Here is a 19,343-nt window from a genome sequence, read left to right as displayed (position 1 = left end):
TATCGTAGCTACATATGTTGTAATAGGCTATGTAGGTTGATACAGTGGAGAATATTAACAGATTGCATATGGTTTAAATTAAGTCTAAAACTCTTGGTTTCCAAGTAGTACTTCATAAATTTCAATCTCAAGTCCATTTATTTTTGGAGACAAGAATTGAGGACAGTTTTTTCTTATTTTTAAAAAGTACCTTTTATTATCAATTATGATATTTTTCTGGAATTAATAATTGCTTGCACCAATTTTGTTGTTTGGGAGGTGAGGAGTTTGTACATTATTTGTAATATAATCGAGGGCCCTTTTCATTTCTGTTGGTGTTAATGTGACATCAACAATTCTCACTAATACCGTGTAAACTAGGAAGTATTTATTGTTAGTAATGAGATTGTGATTTGAGAAATGTTTCAAGGTTAAGAAAGGGTTTCAAGGAAATGGAATCTTTAGCTATATATAGTCTAATAGGAGGCTATTGAACCCAATATCTATGTTTAGAACTCTGAAAGAACTTTTTTTTTCGTTCTCCTACCCTTCTCTGATTACTCCTTCAGTTTTAAATGTTATTGATTTTGCTGCTGCTGCAGCTTATAGGAGAACATCCATGTCTTAAACATAATCTCCTAACCTCGCTATTATTTTGGTGAACATCTTAACTTCGTACAACTTGGCTACCAACTAGTTGAACAGTGCAAATGGCTATTCCCTTCTGGCTTTAACAGGACTCCTCATAATTTTGAACAGCTCTATTGACCTTGACTGTTTTTGATTCAATGACAGGAGCCCAGTTGCTTCTTTTGTCTGTCGTCGTAACTGACGCCTGCCATGATCCTCTTTTGCATTCTGTCCATAACCTTGATGTCCTGCCTAAAATATGGCATCCAAAATTGGACACACTTCGAACTTCAGCCTGAACATAAAAACAATATTCAGGATTAGCACTGAAATATTGAAATATTTCCCAATCTGGTTGTAATAATTCAATTAGCTGCATCTTCAGCAGTGGTATGTCATTTGTATTCTCAGGAGGAAATTGTCAATTGCAACAATTTCAACAGCATTAAGAATCAGTGAAATATTGTACTTCGTACCTTGAATTTTTGGATGACCAATACATTTTAATGATATATTGAGGAAACATCTGAGAAAACTTAGTACCTGGAAAAGCAGCAATTAAGTCAAGCTGCATAACAAATATGTGCTTCAAATGAAATCTGTCACTTGTGATTTATATTTTCGTTCCATGACTGATTCTCAGTGTCTTTTCTTCTTGTGTGTTAAGATGTGTGTATTAAAGTACACGTTAAAAAGTCATAATTTTTAGCTCGTTTGCCAATTTTTTTGAGTAACATTTGTAAGACTGCAATGTGGTACATATTTTGATCCTGTGTGTCATTCGCCTGCTTGGCTGTTGCAAGTGCATTTGAGTCTAGAAGCTACAAAATGATCTTGATGGTACATTGTCATTTTCAACTATGGTTTGCCAAATAATTGCTAATGATCTTGCTGAAGTTAGAATGCATGAACAAACATAAACAACCAAAATAAACAGGAATCTATCATGGCCATACTATTGCCAATGTTATACACAGTAATGGGAAGTTTGCGAAACTAGAGATTTTCTTTTAGTCCATGTCTTAAATGTTGGTCAGAATCACATAGAATACAGCTCTGACATTTAGAAGCCAAAGTACTTTTGAGAGCTATTTTCTTTAACTAGAAATGAGGAGTGCTAATCTTGCCATTTTTGATTTTAAAAGTGAAGATTAGAAACACTGGTTATTTCACTTTTTTTTTCTCCTTGGTGAATTGAGTCAGTAATGTTTACTAACTGTTCACCCTTTTGTTTTGCTTTATAATAACCTTGCCAGCAGAAAGGTTTTGTCTGCAATAATAATACTAATTGTACACCCCTCTACATCCAAAAGCAATAATGGAACAATGGCATTCTTCCAGCTCCAAAACTGGGAATTTAAAAATAATCAACTAGAATAGAAAATTTATAGTGTTTACATGTTTCAAAAGCTGATTTATCAACTCATGATATTTCAGCCAAAATGTGTTCTTTATTGCTCTTGAACTGAACAGCTCAGCATTTTCAGAGTGTGACTAATAGTTGACCATACTGCTGTCCATCTGAAGTTACATGTCGGCCTGACTGGGTAAGGGTGGCAGATTTCCTTCCCTAAAGGATATTCATGAACCAGATGGGCTTTCTAATAGCAGAAACTTAAGAAAAAGCTTAAAGTATGTTTCACATGTCCAAAATTATGTCAATAGTGCTTGGATTATCAGTTTCTTGGTTGGTTCAGGTTTTTTGTTTTGCATTTTACAGTAATTTATCCACGCAGAATTTTGAAGTGTTGATTTCATATAACAGGAAATGTCTATACAGTTGAGTATTGCATCACTATTTTTAAACCTTTGCCGCTCATCTATTTAAGAGGCAAATAATACTCAATTTAGTGTTATAGAGTCATAGAGATGTACAGCACGGAAACAGACTCTTTGGTCCAACTTGTCCTTGACGATCAGATATCCTAACCTAATCTAGTCCCATTTGCCAGCACTTGTCCCATACTCTCTCAACCTTTCCTATTCATATACCTATCGAGATGCTTTTTAAATATTGCCATTGCACCAGTCTCCATGACTTCCTCTGGCATCTCATTCCATACACATATCACCCTCTGCGTGAAAATGTTGACCCTTAGGTCCCTTTTATATCTTTCCCCTCTCACCCGAAACCTATGCCCTCTAGTCTGGACATCCCCGCCTCAGGGAAAAGAACTTGTGTATCCTAGGCCATTCCCCTGATGATTTTATAAACCTCTACGAGGTCACCCCTTCGCCTCTGACATTCCAGGAAAACATCCCCAACCTGTTCAACCTCTCCCTGTAGCTCAAACCCTCCAACCCTGACAACATCCTTGTAAATCTTTTCTGAACCTTTTCAAGTTTCACAACATCCTTCTGATAGGAAAGAAACCAGAATTGCACACAATATTCCAAAAGTGGCCTAACCAATGTCCTGTACATTTGCAACATGACATTCCAACTCCTATACTAAATACTCTGACCAATAAAGGAAAGCATACTAAATGCCGCCTTAACTATCCTATCTACCTGCAACTCCACTTTCAAGGAACTATGACCCTGCACTCCAAGGTCTCTTTGCTCAGCAACACTCCCCAGGACCTTACCATTAAGTGTATACGTCCTGCTCTGATTTGCTTTCCCAAAATGTAGCACCTCACATTTATCTAAATTAAACTCCATTTGTCGCTGCTCAATCCATTCGCACATCACATTAAGATCCCATTCTACTCTGAGGTAGCCTCCTTTGCTGTCCACTGCACCTCCAATTTTGATTTCATCTTCAAAATTACTAACTATACTTCCTGTGTCCACATCCAAATCATTTATATAAATGGTGAAAAGCAGTGGACCTAGCACCGATCCTTGTGGCACATCACTGGTCACAGGTCTCCAGTCTAAAAAGCAACCTTCCACCACCACCCTCTGTCTTTTACCTTCAAGCCAGTTCTGTATCCAATTGACTAGTTCTCCCTGTATTCCATGAGATCTACCTTGCTAAACAGTCTCCCATGGGGAACCTTGTCGAACGCCTTACTGATGTCCATATAGATCATGTCTACCGCTCTGCCCTCATCAATCCTCTTGTTACTTCTTCAAAAAACTTAATCAAGTTCATGAGACATGCTTTCCCACATGCAAAGCTATGCTGAATCAGTGCACGCCTTTTCAAATACATGTAAATCCTGTCCCTCGGGAGTCCCTCCAACAACTTACCCACCACCTATGTCAGGCTCACTGCTCTATAGTTGCCTTGGCTTTCCTTCCTACCTTTTTAAACTAATAAATGCAGTTTAATGTATCAATCCTACCTTGTGCTCTGCTTTGGTCCTGCTTGCCCTAACTGTTTGACTCCTTCCTTTTCCCAAATGTACCAATCTCAGATTGATCTCTTTCCTCACTATATCCCTGGGTCCCGCCTGACTAGATTAAATCCTCCTGAGCAGTTCTAGCAAATCTCCCTGCAAATATATTAGACCCCTTCCAATTCAGTTGAAATCTGTTTTCCTTGTACAGGTTACTTCTACCTCAGAAGAGATTCCAATGATCCAAAAATGTGAACCCTTCTACTCTGCACCAGTTCCTCAGCCACGCATTCATCTGCTCTATCCTCCTATTCCTACCCTCACTGACTCATAGCACCGGGAGTAATCCAGATATTACTACCCTCGAGGACCTCCTTTTTAAATTCCTGCCTAACTTTCTCTACTCTCCCTTCAGAATCTCAGCCTTTTCCCTTCCTACGCTGTTAGTTCCAATGTATACAATGACCTCCTGCTTGTCCCTCTCCCCCTTGAGAACATTCTGCACCTTCAGAGATATCCATCAGGGAGGCACAACACATCAATCTGAGATTTTGCTGCTGGCCGCAGAAATATGTGTCTGTGCTTCTAACTAGAGAGTCCCCTATCAGAATTGATCACTTGGAACCCCACGTACTCCTCAATGCATTAGAGTTAGCACGATACCAGAAACTTGGCTGTTCATCCCTTGAGAGTTCATCACCCCCTACATTTCCAAAACAGCATACTTGTTTGAAATGGGAATAACCACAGATAACCACTACCTGCCTATCCCTCCTACCCTTCCTGGAGTTAAGTCATCTACCTGATTCTCTCTGTGGCTTTTCTCCCTTTCTATAATTGCCATCCATCACACCTCGTAGCTCTCGTAATTTCCTTATTACCTCTAACTGTCACTCCAACTGATCCATGTGATCTGATAGGATTAGTAACATGGAAACTCTTCCTGGACTCCCACATCCGACAGGAAGAGCATATCAATTTACTAAAGGCGATCTTTACTCCTTCAAATCTATAGTCCCAGAAAATAGCACCATCGTTTTGCTCTGAAAAATAATGCTCCAGGTTAACTTCATACTTATGGTTTATATTTTTAAAATTTACTCAAGACAGCTCTCAATAAAACATAATCAAGAAAGAACCCGCTGTACTCACTACTGTAGACTTGCAGCAAGGTTACACTTAAAAACTATGTATGTATCTGTTCCTGTGCTGTGAGCTCTCCCACACAAGTTCTTCCAAGGTCAGCTGTGAATTTCGCTGTTTGTTAACATTTCTGAGCCGCACTCCAATGTCCAGAGATACATGAACTGAAACAGCGAAGGCAGTAACTGTGCGGATTCACTGCTGTGTCAGTTAGCAGTATAGGCTTGTTTCTTTCTCCTCCTGTGGTTGCTGCCTTTTGTCTGTCTTCCTCCTTTTTAAAAGTGCAGTTGTTTTGATCTTTTTCCCCCCAGAGTTCCAAAACAATGCAACAGCGTATAAAACAGTAATTGCTGCTCCTGGAATTCGAGGAAATCACCTCCAACATCTCAATAATACCTCAATAAAGGGGCAGCCTGTTCCAGCCAGAAATTTTCCTGTCCTCCATCTTGGATTACCCAGAATCCTTTGTTAAGGTGATGCAGTAAGCCTGAAATCATTGGTCAGACAGGTTCTTGGTTTTCTGTAAATCCTTGGCTACAAGGTGGTCCTCTTTCACCTAACTGATACTAAACTTGTTAATGGAACAATTGCAACAAAATCTTTATTCAACAGATACCGCATGGATATACTAGCTGCACCAGTGTCGATTTTGCTCATCGGCAGAGCCTGGGTTTACGACTACTGTTGTTTCTATTGCCACCAGTGGAAACCTGGTACATTTGAGTGCACATTAACGAGCCTTTGTAAGCAATAACAGATTTTCACCAAATTCACTTTTACTTTTTTTGATCAGTCAAATGAGTCTAACACACCAGAGCAAAATGTAATATGCCTTCTGCTGATAGCCAATTTTCTTGTAATATTGTAACTAGTTTCTAATGTTATTATCATTAAACAGCAACAGGACACCGTCTCATGTTGTTTGGCTATTACCAGAATATATGTCAGTTCCATCTCAAAATTATACATTCCATTTCTCCTGATGTATTTTAAACAGCTATAGAAACATCCTGATTTTAGTAACGGTTGAATTCTATGTACATTAACATTAAAGTATTTTGTCAATCCTTAGAAAATTTTAATCCTGGCAGAAAATAATTACATCAAAAAATGAAGTAGGTGTATGGTGCAAAATAATTTAGGAACATATATTATTCCGTTTGTTAGGATCAGATTTCTTTATGGTCCTATATAATAAGGATACATGATTGCAAATAAATTCAACAGTTCATACGGCATCATAAATTGTAAATACAGCTTAAATATTTTATGACTATCCTTAGAGCTTCCAAGATTGGAATATACCTTTCAGCCTTCTACACTGCACCAGTTTGTTTTGTAGGGTATTATATAGAAACATAAGGAAATAAAACTAATTTTATGGTGGATTATTTGTTATTAATTGAATTTTATTTCATATTGGAATTTTGTGGATATTTACATGATTAATGCACTAACTTGATTGGATATGTTGTATGATTGATTGCTGAGTAGTATTGCTTATAAAATAAGAACAAAACCATGAAACCTGATCCAAACTGCCTTGTAATTCTAACCTGAATGTCTTTTAATGTTCTCAGGAGTCCATCCTGAATTTCCGCTTGGAACCTTTAGGATCTGTTGATGGTTTCACGGCTGAGGTGGGAGCAAGTGGAACATTCTGTCCCAGTCACATGACTCTTCCAGTTGAAGTGTCATTCTACAGTGTCTCCGACGATAATGCACCATCACCCTACATGGTATGTGTTATTACACATTCCTGTAGTTAAAGACTTGTGATCAAGGTCATGGTGTAGCAGTATTTGGTTAGGACCCATATCTCTCAGACTGGTAAATCACTCATTTATTTATTTGTTAATTTTTGCTCTTTATGGGTATGTTAATATTGATGCCTATCAGTTAAAAAGTTATTTGACTATTTTTGATAATTGAAAATTCCTGTAAAAAAGCAACCTGTTTTGAGTTGATGATTGATTATTTATTTGTAGGGTGTAATTAATTTGGAAACCTTGGGAAAACGAGGCTATCGAGTACCTCCATCAGGAACAATACAAGTGGTAAGTTAGGTTAAGGTTCTTTCTGGATTGCTGATTGCTAATTGCTGTTCAGATGTATGAAACATTTGACAAACATCATATGATAACACAAGGAATCAGCTTAAACTGTAATATCTCTTGGTCGTTTTCTAGGTGTACTGGGAGTGGAAATTAGAACTGTGTAGGTTGCCAGGTTGTTCATTCATTTCAGAGGTGAAAATGTGTTGCTGGAAAAGCGCAGCAGGTCAGGCAGCATCCAAGGAGCAGGGGAATCGACGTTTCGGGCATAAGCCCTTCTTCATGCCCGAAACGTCGATTCTCCTGCTCCTTGGATGCTGCCTGACCTGCTGCGCTTTTCAAGCAACATTTTCAGCTCTGATCTCCAGCATCTGCAGTCCTCACTTTCTCCTGTTCATTCATTTCAACATGTTAACAGATAGCGTTCATTGCAATATTATGAAAATGCATGAGGAAATGTTTAATAAGCAATTATTTTTGTTTGATACTTCAAAGTCCGTCCTCTCTGGTTCCCCCATCCACACACACCCACCCACACACATACACACACCCCCACACAAAGGATGTAACATTTTAAGAGTAATGATTTCTCAGATTAGTGCAAACTGTTGTATTTTAATATTATCTCTTAGTGCACCCTTAAAGAGACTGTGATTGCTCATACTCATATATTGTGGAGCTATTTTTGTTTTGTGAACTGCAAAAGGTTTCTAATTGGATGTGTAAAAGCTCCTGCTGTTTTGGAATCTTGGCCTTTTAGAATAAGTTAATATGTGACAGTAGAGTAAGATGATAATTTTATACTCTGGAAATTTAGCACAAAGTATGCAGTGTGGGATGGAAATATGATTTCCTACCATTTTGCTAAGACTTGCCAATCTCCACACTGTGGCTGCGGTAAATGTAAGAAAGCTTTCTCCATCACACCACCTGAGAATTGTTAAATTCAGACAGTTATCATTATGCCATTCATTCATTCATATTTTGTATTTACTAGCTTAAAGTCCTATTTCCAAAAGGGAAGATATTTCTTGTATGTATGCTCAACCTCAGTCACTACATGGCAAACAGTAATCATGCTTATAGGCAGAACTTAAAAAGTTTAATTGTACTGCCATCGATGGTCAATATTATGTGAAATAGTGGTATGTGTGTGTGTGAACATGTATTGAAACCATATTACCTTGATTTCATAAACATGCCACCACGTTTTGAGGACATTATTTTTGCTTTTGATGAAATTTGTGAATTCCAGGCAATCTTTTGGCATTTTTTTGAGTAATGTTATACAAACCTTTTAATCTCTTTTTTAAAAAAGAGTAAATTGTTTTTCAGACCTTATTTAACCCAAACAAGACAGTGGTAAAGATGTTTGTAGTGATTTATGATCTGAGAGATATGCCAGCCAATCACCAGACATTCCTACGACAGAGGACATTTTCAGTTCCAGTGAAACGTGAAACTGTCGGACATGCCAATAAAGAAAATGTAATTCAGACTGAGGAAAGAATACTTCGCTACCTCGTCCACTTGAGGTAACTATAAACATGGAATGCTTCAAAGTTATACTGCACTTGGAGGTGTAGTGGACAGCGAAGAAGGTTACCTTAGATTACAACAGGATCTTGATCAGATGGGCCGATGGGCCAATGGGCTGAGAAGTGGCAGATGGAGTTTAATTCCGATAAATGCGAGGTGCTGCATTTTGGGAAAGCAAATCTTAGCAGGACTTATACATTTAATGGTAAGGTCCTAGAAAGTGTTGCTGAACAAAGAGACCTTGGAGTGCAGGTTCATAGCTCCTTGAAAGTGGATTCACCGGTAGATAGGATAGTGAAGAAGGCGTTGGTATGCTTTCCTTTATTGGTCAGAGTATTGAGTACAGGAGTTGGGAGGTCATGTTGCAGCTGTACAGGACATTGGTTAGGCCACTGTTGGAATATTGCGTGCAATTCTGGTTTCCTTCCTATCGGAAAGATGTTGTGAAACTTGAAAGGGTTCAGAAAAGATTTATAAGGATGTTGCCAGGGTTGGTGGATTTGATCTATATGAAGAGGCTGAACAGGCTGAGGCTGTTTTCCCTGGAGCGTCAGAGACTGAGGGGTGATGTTATAGAGGTTTACAAAATCATGAGGGGTATGGATAGGATAAATAGGGTGAGAGGGGAAAGATATAAAAGAGACCGAAGGGGCAACTTTTTCACACAGAGGGTGGTATGTGTATGGAATGAGCTGCCAGAGGAAGTGGTGGAGGCTGGTACAATTGCAACATTTAAGAGGCATTTGGATGGGTATATGAATAGGAAGGGTTTGGTGAGACATGGGCCGGTGGGACTAGATTGGGTTGAGATATCTTGTCGGCATGGACGAGTAGGACTGAAGGGTCTGTTTCCCCCATGATGTACATCTCTATGACTCTGTGATTCTATGTGTGGGAAGGAAGCAGAGTTCACGTTTCAAGTCCAGTGACTCTTCATCAGAATGGAACTCAAATGCAAATTTTGGTATCTTCCCACAGATCCTGCTAGATCTGTTGAGTTTCTGTTTTTGCTTCAGATCTCCTGCATCTGCAGTTCTTATGCTATTCATAGTTTACTTGGTTTTTATGTAAAATAACAACCATGAATTATTTTAGTGTCCAAAGGTTTTGAAGATGACAAATTTAAAATCCATTTATTTTCCATGTAATAATGTAATAAAATTCTTTAGTTTTTTTCTAATTATTTTAGAACTGACAGACAGGCACCATTGGACATGAACATGAACATGAAACCTGGCTTGGAATTTTGTTATTTTAACCAGGGATGTTATTTAAACTTGGATAACAACACAAAATTGGTTATTCCTTAGGCTGGGACAAAAATGGAACAGTAATTTTGAAGTGAACTCCATGGTTGTGCAATGACCACCTAATCAATGCTTTCAACACTGATTAAAGTCACATTAATGCCTAGATGGAGGTGGGAACTGGTATATTGTTGTTCAAGACTTCTGCAAGTGAAGTCCTTCTCTTCTGCCTAGTGTAATATATGCACTACAGATACAAGCTATATTCTTCTACCTGCCGTTGCTATGTTACCATGAGTGTATACATGTGCCATGTAGGGGGAGGAAAGATGATTGCATGTTTTTTTTTTGTCTTATTCACCCAAAGTCTGCTTAATCACAGTCATACTACAAGATCCTTCAACACAGACCTAACAACTCAGCAAAGGCCTAACTTGAAATAAAGCTAACAATATTACATCCATATAATACTTCTGTTGTGGATCCACGAGAATGTTGTCCTTTGGATTCATAAATCCTGAGCTGTTGTTTCAGCTGAAATCTCAGAACTAGGATTTGAGATATAGGGAGAGGCTGTTTTCCCTAGACCATTGGAGCTTGAGGGGTGACCTTATAGAGGTTTATAAAATCATGAGGGCCTGGTTAGGATAAATAGACAAAGTCTCTTCCCTAGGGTGGAGGAGTCCAGAACTAGAGGACATAGGTGTAGGGCGAGCGGGGAAAGATATAAAAGAGACGTAAGGGGCAACTTTTTCATGCAGAGGGTGGTACGTGTATGGATTGAGCTGCCAGAGGATGTGGTGGAGGCTGGTACAATTGCACCATTTAAAAGGCATTTGGATGGGTATATGAATAGGAAGGGTTTGGAGGGATATGGGCCAGGTGCTGGCAGGTGGGACTAGATTGGGTTGGGATATCCAGTCAGCATGGACGAGTTGGACCAAAGGGTCTGTTTCCATGCTGTACATCTCTATGACTATGAATCTAGAGTAAGACTTGCCTCGCAAAGGGCAGATGTACAATTTGTGCTTGAGGTTCAGTTCAATCCTTGACTTAACAAAGCAGCTTGTAATTGAGTGATTTATCGGTCTCTGTTCTGCTTTTTATGTGTGAGCCAGATTTACTCAATAGTAAGATTTCAAACACATTTTATCATCAGTATTATTCTGTCCCTCGAATTAATGAATCAGTTATTCAATTGATTTGAATACTGATGCAGAATTTCACTGAGTGCCATGAAAAGAATTTATTGGTTAAATAGGATTTTTTTGCATGCCTGTTATTGTTGCAATAACCAAATTACGTGCTGCAAACTACCATTTCAAACAGACAATTTTGACAGCAATTTGTGTCCATTGACAAAACAATATAGGTAGATTGAACAAAACGTTACTTAATTTTCCCCTTTTTTCAGTGCAGTATATCTGATAAATTTGTTGCTCCCTAAAATAGAAATTATTTTCAGTGAAACCTTTTTAAGTTTGCAGTGCAAAACATGTGCAAAATTTGGATTTTTTTCCATTTAAATCTAAAAATATTATCGAAAGATAGCTGATAATATATTCAGTACATTTCTCTGATTCCAATGCTTAATTTTCCAAGGTAAAAGTGAACTTGGGTGTCAAAAAAATTATAACTATAGATATAAGACTGGAGCTCATTAATAGTACATTCTTAGCTCATCAGTTGTCCACTTTTGTAGTTCTAGAAAGACCATCCTTGTATATCATAGCAGCACTAGTGACTTTGCTGAATAGCAATAAATTGTGTAAATAATAAACCTAACTCCAATTTGGTAGTATATAAGAAAGAGGGAAGAGAATTTTTCTGGCAAAATGCCATATGCATATTTGACTAGAGCAATGTTTTCTGATTTGATTTCTACGTACAACAGTCATCTGGCACCACATCCACAAACATTCAATCCCTCGACCATCAATGTTCAGTAGCAGCAGTGTGTACTATCTACAGGATGCAGCTAGAAATTCACCAAGGTTTCTTAGACAGCACCTTCCAACCCCACAATCACTACCATATAGTAGGAAACACCATCACTTGCAAGTTCCTCTATAGACCTTCAGTGTCGCTGGATCAAAACCCTGAACTCCTGCCCCAATGGTTTTGTGGGTCCACCTACATTAATTGGATTTCAGCCATTTAAGAAGGCAACTCATCACCACCTTCTAAAGAACAATGAAGGATGAGAAATTAATGCTGGCCCATGAATTAATTTTTTAAAATGACCACATACTTAACCATGGAGCTCAGTCATTCAGACCTACGAAGAAATGGGCTAAAGGCAAAAACATTTCTGGAGTCTTTAAAAAAAAATCAAGATATAAAATATGTAGTATGGAAAACAATCGTGTATTTTATCATTTTTTCTTCAATGCAGTACTTCCATCTCAGCAGTTTCAGTAGTGTTCGAAGATTGAGTTTTAGTTGAGGAAGGCTTACATAATTCTCAAAATGAAGTATAAGTTCTTGAAGTGAATTTAGTCCTGTCGCTAATGAGGTAAATATACTGCACTTTAATTTGAGTTTGTTTCCAGGTTTTAGTTTTATATAAAACTAATGGTAATTTTGTGTTGAACCATCATAGACAAATCCACACTTGAACCTGATAACTTACTGCTGTGGGCCGACGCTACAGAAAAAGCGCAAGGATAGTGGAAGGAGAAATTGGTTCTCATGTTGTAGATTAATCATGGGATTTCTTTTATAATAGAAAGACTTAGGTTTATACAGAGATTTGGTTAGGACCCTTAGCAGCATTGACATCACAAAGTACTTTACGGCCAATGAAGTTTTTTGTTTGAAGAGTATTCTCAGTTCAAATGCAGTGGTCAAGTTCATAATGTTTTTTTGAAAAATGAAATCCCAGGTTTTAGAACAGGTTTTTGAAAATAAAAGCCAAGAAGGGTTGACTCCCCTTCCTTTATCAGTGCAGAGAGATCCATGTACCAGAACTTTCCAGATTGAAATCCGTGCTCTCCCACGGTTTGTTTTACTTCAAAATTTGCTAGGCCAGAGATTTGAGATAGTCACTGCAACATTTGGAATTCATTGTTTATAAATACATTTATGGACGTTTAGACCTGTCCAACCTAATGTCTGTTTCTCTAAACCGTTCCACAAATTGTTGACAAATTTACCCTTTTTAATGTCAATATTTTCTTGAAGGTAGACAGATAATTCAGCTTTTTTCTATACTTTACAAATAATAGATATTCAGTCAACAAATAATGTGAATATTTTTGTGTTCCAGGTTCCAGAGTTCAAAATCTGGAAAGATCTACCTCCATAGAGATGTCAGACTCCTATTTTCTCGAAAGTCGATGGAAGTTGACAGTGGTGCTGCATATGAATTGAAATCTTATACAGAGATTCCAACAAATCCTCATTTTTCAGCACGATGTTAGAAATATTTGTATTCTTTAGGACATTTTTCTGTTTTGTTTTCTGGAGAATGACACGTGTTCAGCTAATTAATGGAAATAAAATAATGCACAATACATGATTGTGAGAATTTATTGGTACTAGTCTTTTAGAGCCCCAGCACCTATTAGACAGTGGACCAGTCTTGTGTAAGTGTTTTGAATAAACTCCCTTGTATTTAAATGGAGCAGTAGACTGGAATGAAAACCATGATATCCTGATATTATCTGTACTGTTACAATGGAAGTCACAAACCACTTTATTGGATGTGTTGCAATAGTAAAAACCAGAAATAGTTTAGAGTTTAAACATTTTATTTTATTTGTCTTTTTATTTAATATTTAAATTAATGTTTCACTTATTGCACAGGTAATTTTTGTCCTGTTTAGTGTTATTATGTAGCATAACGTTATGTAAAATCATACTCTGTATTTCTTTTGACATGAATAATACACAAATATACAAAATATATGTAAAGTTCTTTGTCTGTCTGTCTGTCCATGACTGTGTGCAAAGAAGTATTAGATTTTAGTCTTTGCCTGTTGTTCCAGAATTCTGCTTTCCTAAACTGGTCCAACAATGTAGTGGAGCAATTTACACAATTCTTATGTGTGTTCCTTCAAAGGTTCTGAGTCCTGCTGCCTCCAGTTTCTTGTCCAAGTGGTCAATCTTCTAATATGCTTTTAGACAATGAATTCTCAGGCTATTCAGTTTTAGAGGGCAACACCACTTTTTTTTCTCACCAATGTTCATACATGGCATTATCTGATAAGTCTAACTTAATGAAAATAATTAATAGGTAAGTTCCTCTCCATAGCAGAAAGATAGTGAACAAAATTCTAGCACCCAAGTGAAATAATTTTTAAATTTTTTTCATACATCAATCCTGTTATCGTTATGATTTTTCATCATCTTAATATTCTTCTGCATGAAATATAACAAATTATACTACAATATTTCCAACATAGTAAATAACCCAATATGTTTTACACATTGTCCCTAGTGTTGAAGAACAATTCGGGAATATAACTTAACGTAATGATCCAAATGTACGTTTTGAGGAAGATTTTGACAATGGCAAAGGACTAACATTACTAGAGGAGTTTAGAGAAAGCATTTAAAAAAAAAATAGCGGATGGGGAGTTGCGATGGAATGGGATGTATATAGCAACATTTTGGACATTTTCCCACTTCTGTTGAATGGAGTGAGGGGTGGGGAGTCTATTAATAAAAAGGTAAAGAACAGTCTAAAGGTGACAGTGACCTAAACAAGAATCTCTTGGTTGTGGTGAGGTTTTACTTTGACGGAGTGTGGTGGTGACGGCTTGGCTGGCTTGTTGGTAATTGGTGGGGACTTCTGCGTTACTCTGGGTTTGCTGTTTGGATGAAATTCTGAACAGATGCGATGACAATGATAGAGCTGAGTATCCTTAGCACATTTCTGGAAGATGGAGCAGTTCTTATGAATCATGTAATTGAAGGTATCACTAGTCTGAGTGGGAAGCTTTCAGAATGGTATTCTGTGACACTTTCAACATGACTCTGTGGATGAGAGCTATGTTAATGTAGGTAGAAATGAAACAAATAATGCTAGGAAGATTGATCCCAGAGGAATATTGGTGGAAGGGATCAAGTGGTGTTGAAATAAGCACAGAAATTAGAAATATAAGGAAGGATAACCTGTTGGTATTGAACACTCAAATATATCTTCGTGCTGCAAATATGGTTGAAGTGATTGCTTCTGGGAAATTTAGAGATGTGTACAGACCTGGGTGTTTGCAATGATTCAGGGATTTTGGGAAAAGGGGATTACAGATGAGTAATCATCAAAGGGTTGAGGATATGCATTTTTAGAGTAGTTTTGCATAATAGGAAAACCATGCCAGAAGGAAGGAACTGATTTGATAATGCAACACAGCATTTAGCTGAAGAAATAAGTTCCATAAGTGCAAGTTGGTTAGAGGTTAATGAAGTATGAATGATGTCCTAAAGGAAGGTTAGAATGATGCTGGGAAAGCACAGCAGGTCAGGCAACATCTCAGGAGCAGGAAAATCAATGTTTTGAGCAGGAGCCCAATCAAGAATGAGGCTTGAAGCCTCTGAGGTGGAGAGATAAATGGGAGGGGGTGGGGCTGGGAAGAAGATAGTGGAGAGTGCAATAGGTGGATGGAGGAAGGCGTAAAGGTGATAGGTCAGAGAGGAGGGTGGAGCGGATAGGTGGGAAGGAAGTTTGACAGGTGGGACAAGTCATTAGGATGGTGCTGAGCTGGAAGTTTGGAACTGGGGTAAGGTAGGCAGAGGGGAAATGAGGAAACTGGTGAAGTCCACATTAATGTCCACAAGGACATTGTGTGAGTTTATAATAGATTCTTCACCTATTGATGCATCATCAAATGTTGAGTTGAAGATTTCTTTGCATTTATCTAGCTTAAAGAATGGAGATACCCCTGTCCAGTAGTAACAAAGCTAATACAGCAAATCTCAAAAAAAAAGAGAATCAACACTGTTGCCATTATTCAAGGCCGTGTGTTAATGTTTTTCTTTACTGTTTAAACACACAATACTGGATTTTGAGAAAAATAACAAAAGACATAATTACCACAGCAAGCATGGGAAAGATGTCAAATCCCATTATAACCAATATATGCAACTTGAATTGTTTAACTATTATTTACAAGGTGGGTCATCACTGAATCCTGAGATACAATATAATCCTAATCTCATCTCATTTTTTCCTCTGGATTTATTTGCTAATGAAGTTGATGCCCCCAATCACTAATAATGGTCCAAAATATGAATTGAATTATGTAAAGTAAATAAGCAGAAAAGAGATTGGCATTTGTACTTTTTGAAAGGAGCAATTTATATAATGAAATAAAGAGGTGCAGATACTGAAGATCTGAAACAAAAACAAAAATTGCTGGAGAAACTCAGCAGGCCTGGCAGCATCAGTAGAGAGAAAATAGAGTTAAGGTTTTATGTCTGGTGACCTTTCTTCAGAAATGTTTATAGCTGTATATCGGAAAAGGAGCTTAAGATACTGCTGTGAAACTAGTGCTGTTACATTAATTGGTATTGTATGAAGTGTTGATCATCATCATTTGAGGCTGACATCCACTCATGGTTATGAGCTTTTGTGTCTTTGTGACTGAACCGGCCGATTATTGATCTGCGGATCTTTGTGCTAACAGGGCAGGATGCCCCACAGTAGTGGATGCAGAGTGTAGGAGTTTCTTCCTTTTCTTTCCTTCCATGCCTTATTAGAATCGTTTACCTAAAAAATGATACATTTCTTTTTAAGTCATTTGTGGGATGTGGGCGTCGCAAGCTGGCTAGCATTCATTGTACTTCCCTAAGTTTTTTTGCCCTTGAGAAAATGTTGGTGAGCTGCCTTCTTGAACTGCTGCAGTCCATCTGCTGTGGGTTGACCAACAATGCCATTAGGGAAGGAATTCTATGGTTTTGACCCAGTGACAGTGAAGGAATGGCGATATTTCCACATCAAGATGGTGGGTGGCTTGGAGGGGAACTTGAAAGTGGTGGTGTTCCCATGTATCTGCTGCCCTTATCCTCCTGGGTGGAAGTTTGGAAGGTGCTGTATGAGAATCTTTGAATTTCTGCAGTGCATCTTGTAAATAGTACACACTGCTGCTACTAAGAGTCGGTGGTGGAGGGAGTGGATGCTGGTGTATGTCATACCAATCAAATGGCTGCTTTGTCCTGGATGGTGTCAAGCTTCCTGAGTGTTGTTGGGGCTGCATTCATGGAGGCAAGTGGGAAGTGTTCCATCTCGCTCCTGACCTGTACCTTGTAGATGGTGGACAGGCTTTGGGGAGTCGGATGGTGAGTTACCTGCTGCAGTATTCCTACCCTCTGACCTGCTCTTGTAGCCACTGTGTTTTATGTGGTGAGTCCAGTTCAGTTTCTACTTAATGTTAACCCCCAGGATATTGATAGTGGGGTATTCGGTGATGGTAAACCATTGAATGTCAAGGGACAGTGATTAGATTGTCTCATATCGGTGAAGGTCATAGCCTGGCATTTGTGTTGTGAGAATGTTAATTGCCACGTGTCAGCCCAATCCTGGATATTGTTGAGATCTTGTTGCCTTTGAACATGGACTGCTTCAGTATCCGAGGAGTCGTGAATGGTGCTGAATATTGTGTAATCATTGGCAAACATCCCTACTTCTGACCTTGTGATGGAGATGAAGCAGCTGAAGATGGATGGGCTAAGGACACTACCCTGAGGAACTCTTGCAGAGATATCCTGGAGCTGAGACGACTGACCTCCAACAACCATAACCATCTTCCTATGTGCCAGGTATTACTCCAACCACTGGAAAGTTTGCTCTGATATCCATTGATTCCAGTATTGCTAGGACTCCTTGATGCCGCACTTGACTCAGCTTGACAAACAGGTTGTTGTCATTTGGACAATTGGTAGCTATCTCCTCTGAGTCATTAATGTCAATACTCTTCTCCTTTAAGGAGAGCTTCAGAGTGTCTCTAGTATTCTGTTTATCCTGACTTGGACTGTTGGCAGTTTGAGAGTTGAGAAAACAGGAATCAGCTGGGGAGTTGCTTTTCAGTCATTGAGAGATGATTCCACTCTACCCTGTTTGGTTTTACAGGAATTTGTCTGAATGTGGATTTAGTTTCAAGAAGGTTGTTTGGGCTGCCATTGAATCCTGAGGCTGCAGTGGAGCCATTGTTAGTTGAATTTCTCTGAAGATCTTGTGTGTCATCAATACAGTTCATAGTCTCAAAGTGCTGGAAAAGCACAGCAGGTCAGACAACATCCAAGAAGCAGGAGAATTGACATTTTGGGCATAAGCCCTTTATCAGGAACGCCCGAAACGTCAACTGTCCTGCTGCTCAGATGCTGTGCTTTTCTGGCACCAACTTTTTGCCTGTGACTTTCCAGCATCTGCAGTCCTCACTTCCTCCCACTAATATAGTTAATGACTCTGATTTACAGGATTATGACTACGACTGCTTGTACACCAAGACTTTTGTTGATTTGCTGAGGTCTTTGTCAAGCCTTCGCAGCTGTAGTTTGTAGAAGACTGAGCTGGTGGAGTTTTGTGAGTGGTATGGGAAGTACGCAACGTTATTGAAGGGTATCTCCCTTCATGTAGGGTGGAATGCTCAGCTATTTATATGCACATATTTCAGCAAGTAGCAGATGTGTTGTCTCATTACTATATTTTTAATTCAGTAATTCATATGCAATTACTAGTCACTGCCCGATACAAACATCTAGACAAAAGCAATCCAAACTATTTTAATACTTGCTGAAAATCTACCAGCCACCTGCTCCAGTGAGGCGCTAGCTGAATACAAAACAAGGTAGCAGTGACACAGTTGCATCTCCTACATTTTGTGGAGCCTTTGTCCTCTCTTTACGTCACAAATGGTAACAGGGCAATCAGAAACCCATGGCATGATTACATAGCATCAAAGAAGATTTATGAAAGGGAAAGGCAGGTCTGTGAGATTTTTTGAGAACGTAACTAGAAGGTGGATAGTGGGGAGACCATGGATATAGTTAGTGTACTTAGACTTTCATAAAAGATTAAGGTGCCACAGGAGATTATCACTCAAATTAGAACTGATGGCTTTGTTATATATTATTGGGTCATAGAGTCATAGAGATGTACAGCATGGAAACATACCCTTCGGTCCAACCTGTCTATGCCGACCAGATATCCCAACCTAATCTAGTCCCACCTGCCAGCACCCGGCCCATATCCCTCGAAACCCTTCCTATTCATATACCCATCCAAATGCCTCTTAAATGTTTCAATTGTACCAGCCTCCACCACATCCTCTGGCAGCTCATTCCATACACGTACCACCCTCTGCATGAAAACATTGCCCCTTAGGTCTCTTTTATATCTTTCCCTTCTCACCCTAAGCCTATGCCCTCTAGTTCTGGACTCCCCGACTCCAGAGAAAAGACTTTGTCTATTTATCCTATCCATGCCCCTCATAATTTTGTAAACCTCTATAAGGTCACCCCTC

General features: G+C 38.7%; 1 protein-coding gene across 6 annotated transcripts in view; it reads left to right on the top strand.

The window, feature by feature from the left end:
* atosa (atos homolog A) overlaps positions 1-13,794 on the top strand; it is a 100,538-nt gene extending 86,744 nt beyond the window's left edge. For 3 of the 6 annotated variants that reach the window (XM_043677394.2, XM_043677393.2, XM_043677395.2), the window contains exons 9-12: positions 6,620-6,778; positions 7,028-7,096; positions 8,429-8,628; positions 13,148-13,794. In XM_043677394.2, coding sequence (XP_043533329.2) covers positions 6,620-6,778; positions 7,028-7,096; positions 8,429-8,628; positions 13,148-13,301 — 582 coding nt within the window. In that variant the 3' untranslated portion in view covers positions 13,302-13,794. Of the gene's footprint in view, positions 1-5,651; positions 5,783-6,619; positions 6,870-7,027; positions 7,097-8,428; positions 8,629-13,147 lie in introns of those variants that run through there. The other 3 variants (XR_006309482.2, XM_087981170.1, XM_043677398.2) reach the window with 3 other exon arrangements.
* The last annotated feature ends 5,549 nt before the right edge of the window (positions 13,795-19,343 follow it).

Source organism: Chiloscyllium plagiosum, unplaced genomic scaffold (assembly GCF_037043375.1).
Source record: "Chiloscyllium plagiosum isolate Xiang-an unplaced genomic scaffold, Cpla_swu_hap1 HiC_scaffold_39, whole genome shotgun sequence".
Lineage (NCBI taxonomy): Eukaryota > Metazoa > Chordata > Chondrichthyes > Orectolobiformes > Hemiscylliidae > Chiloscyllium > Chiloscyllium plagiosum.
This window is presented reverse-complemented; position numbering and strand designations above follow the sequence as displayed.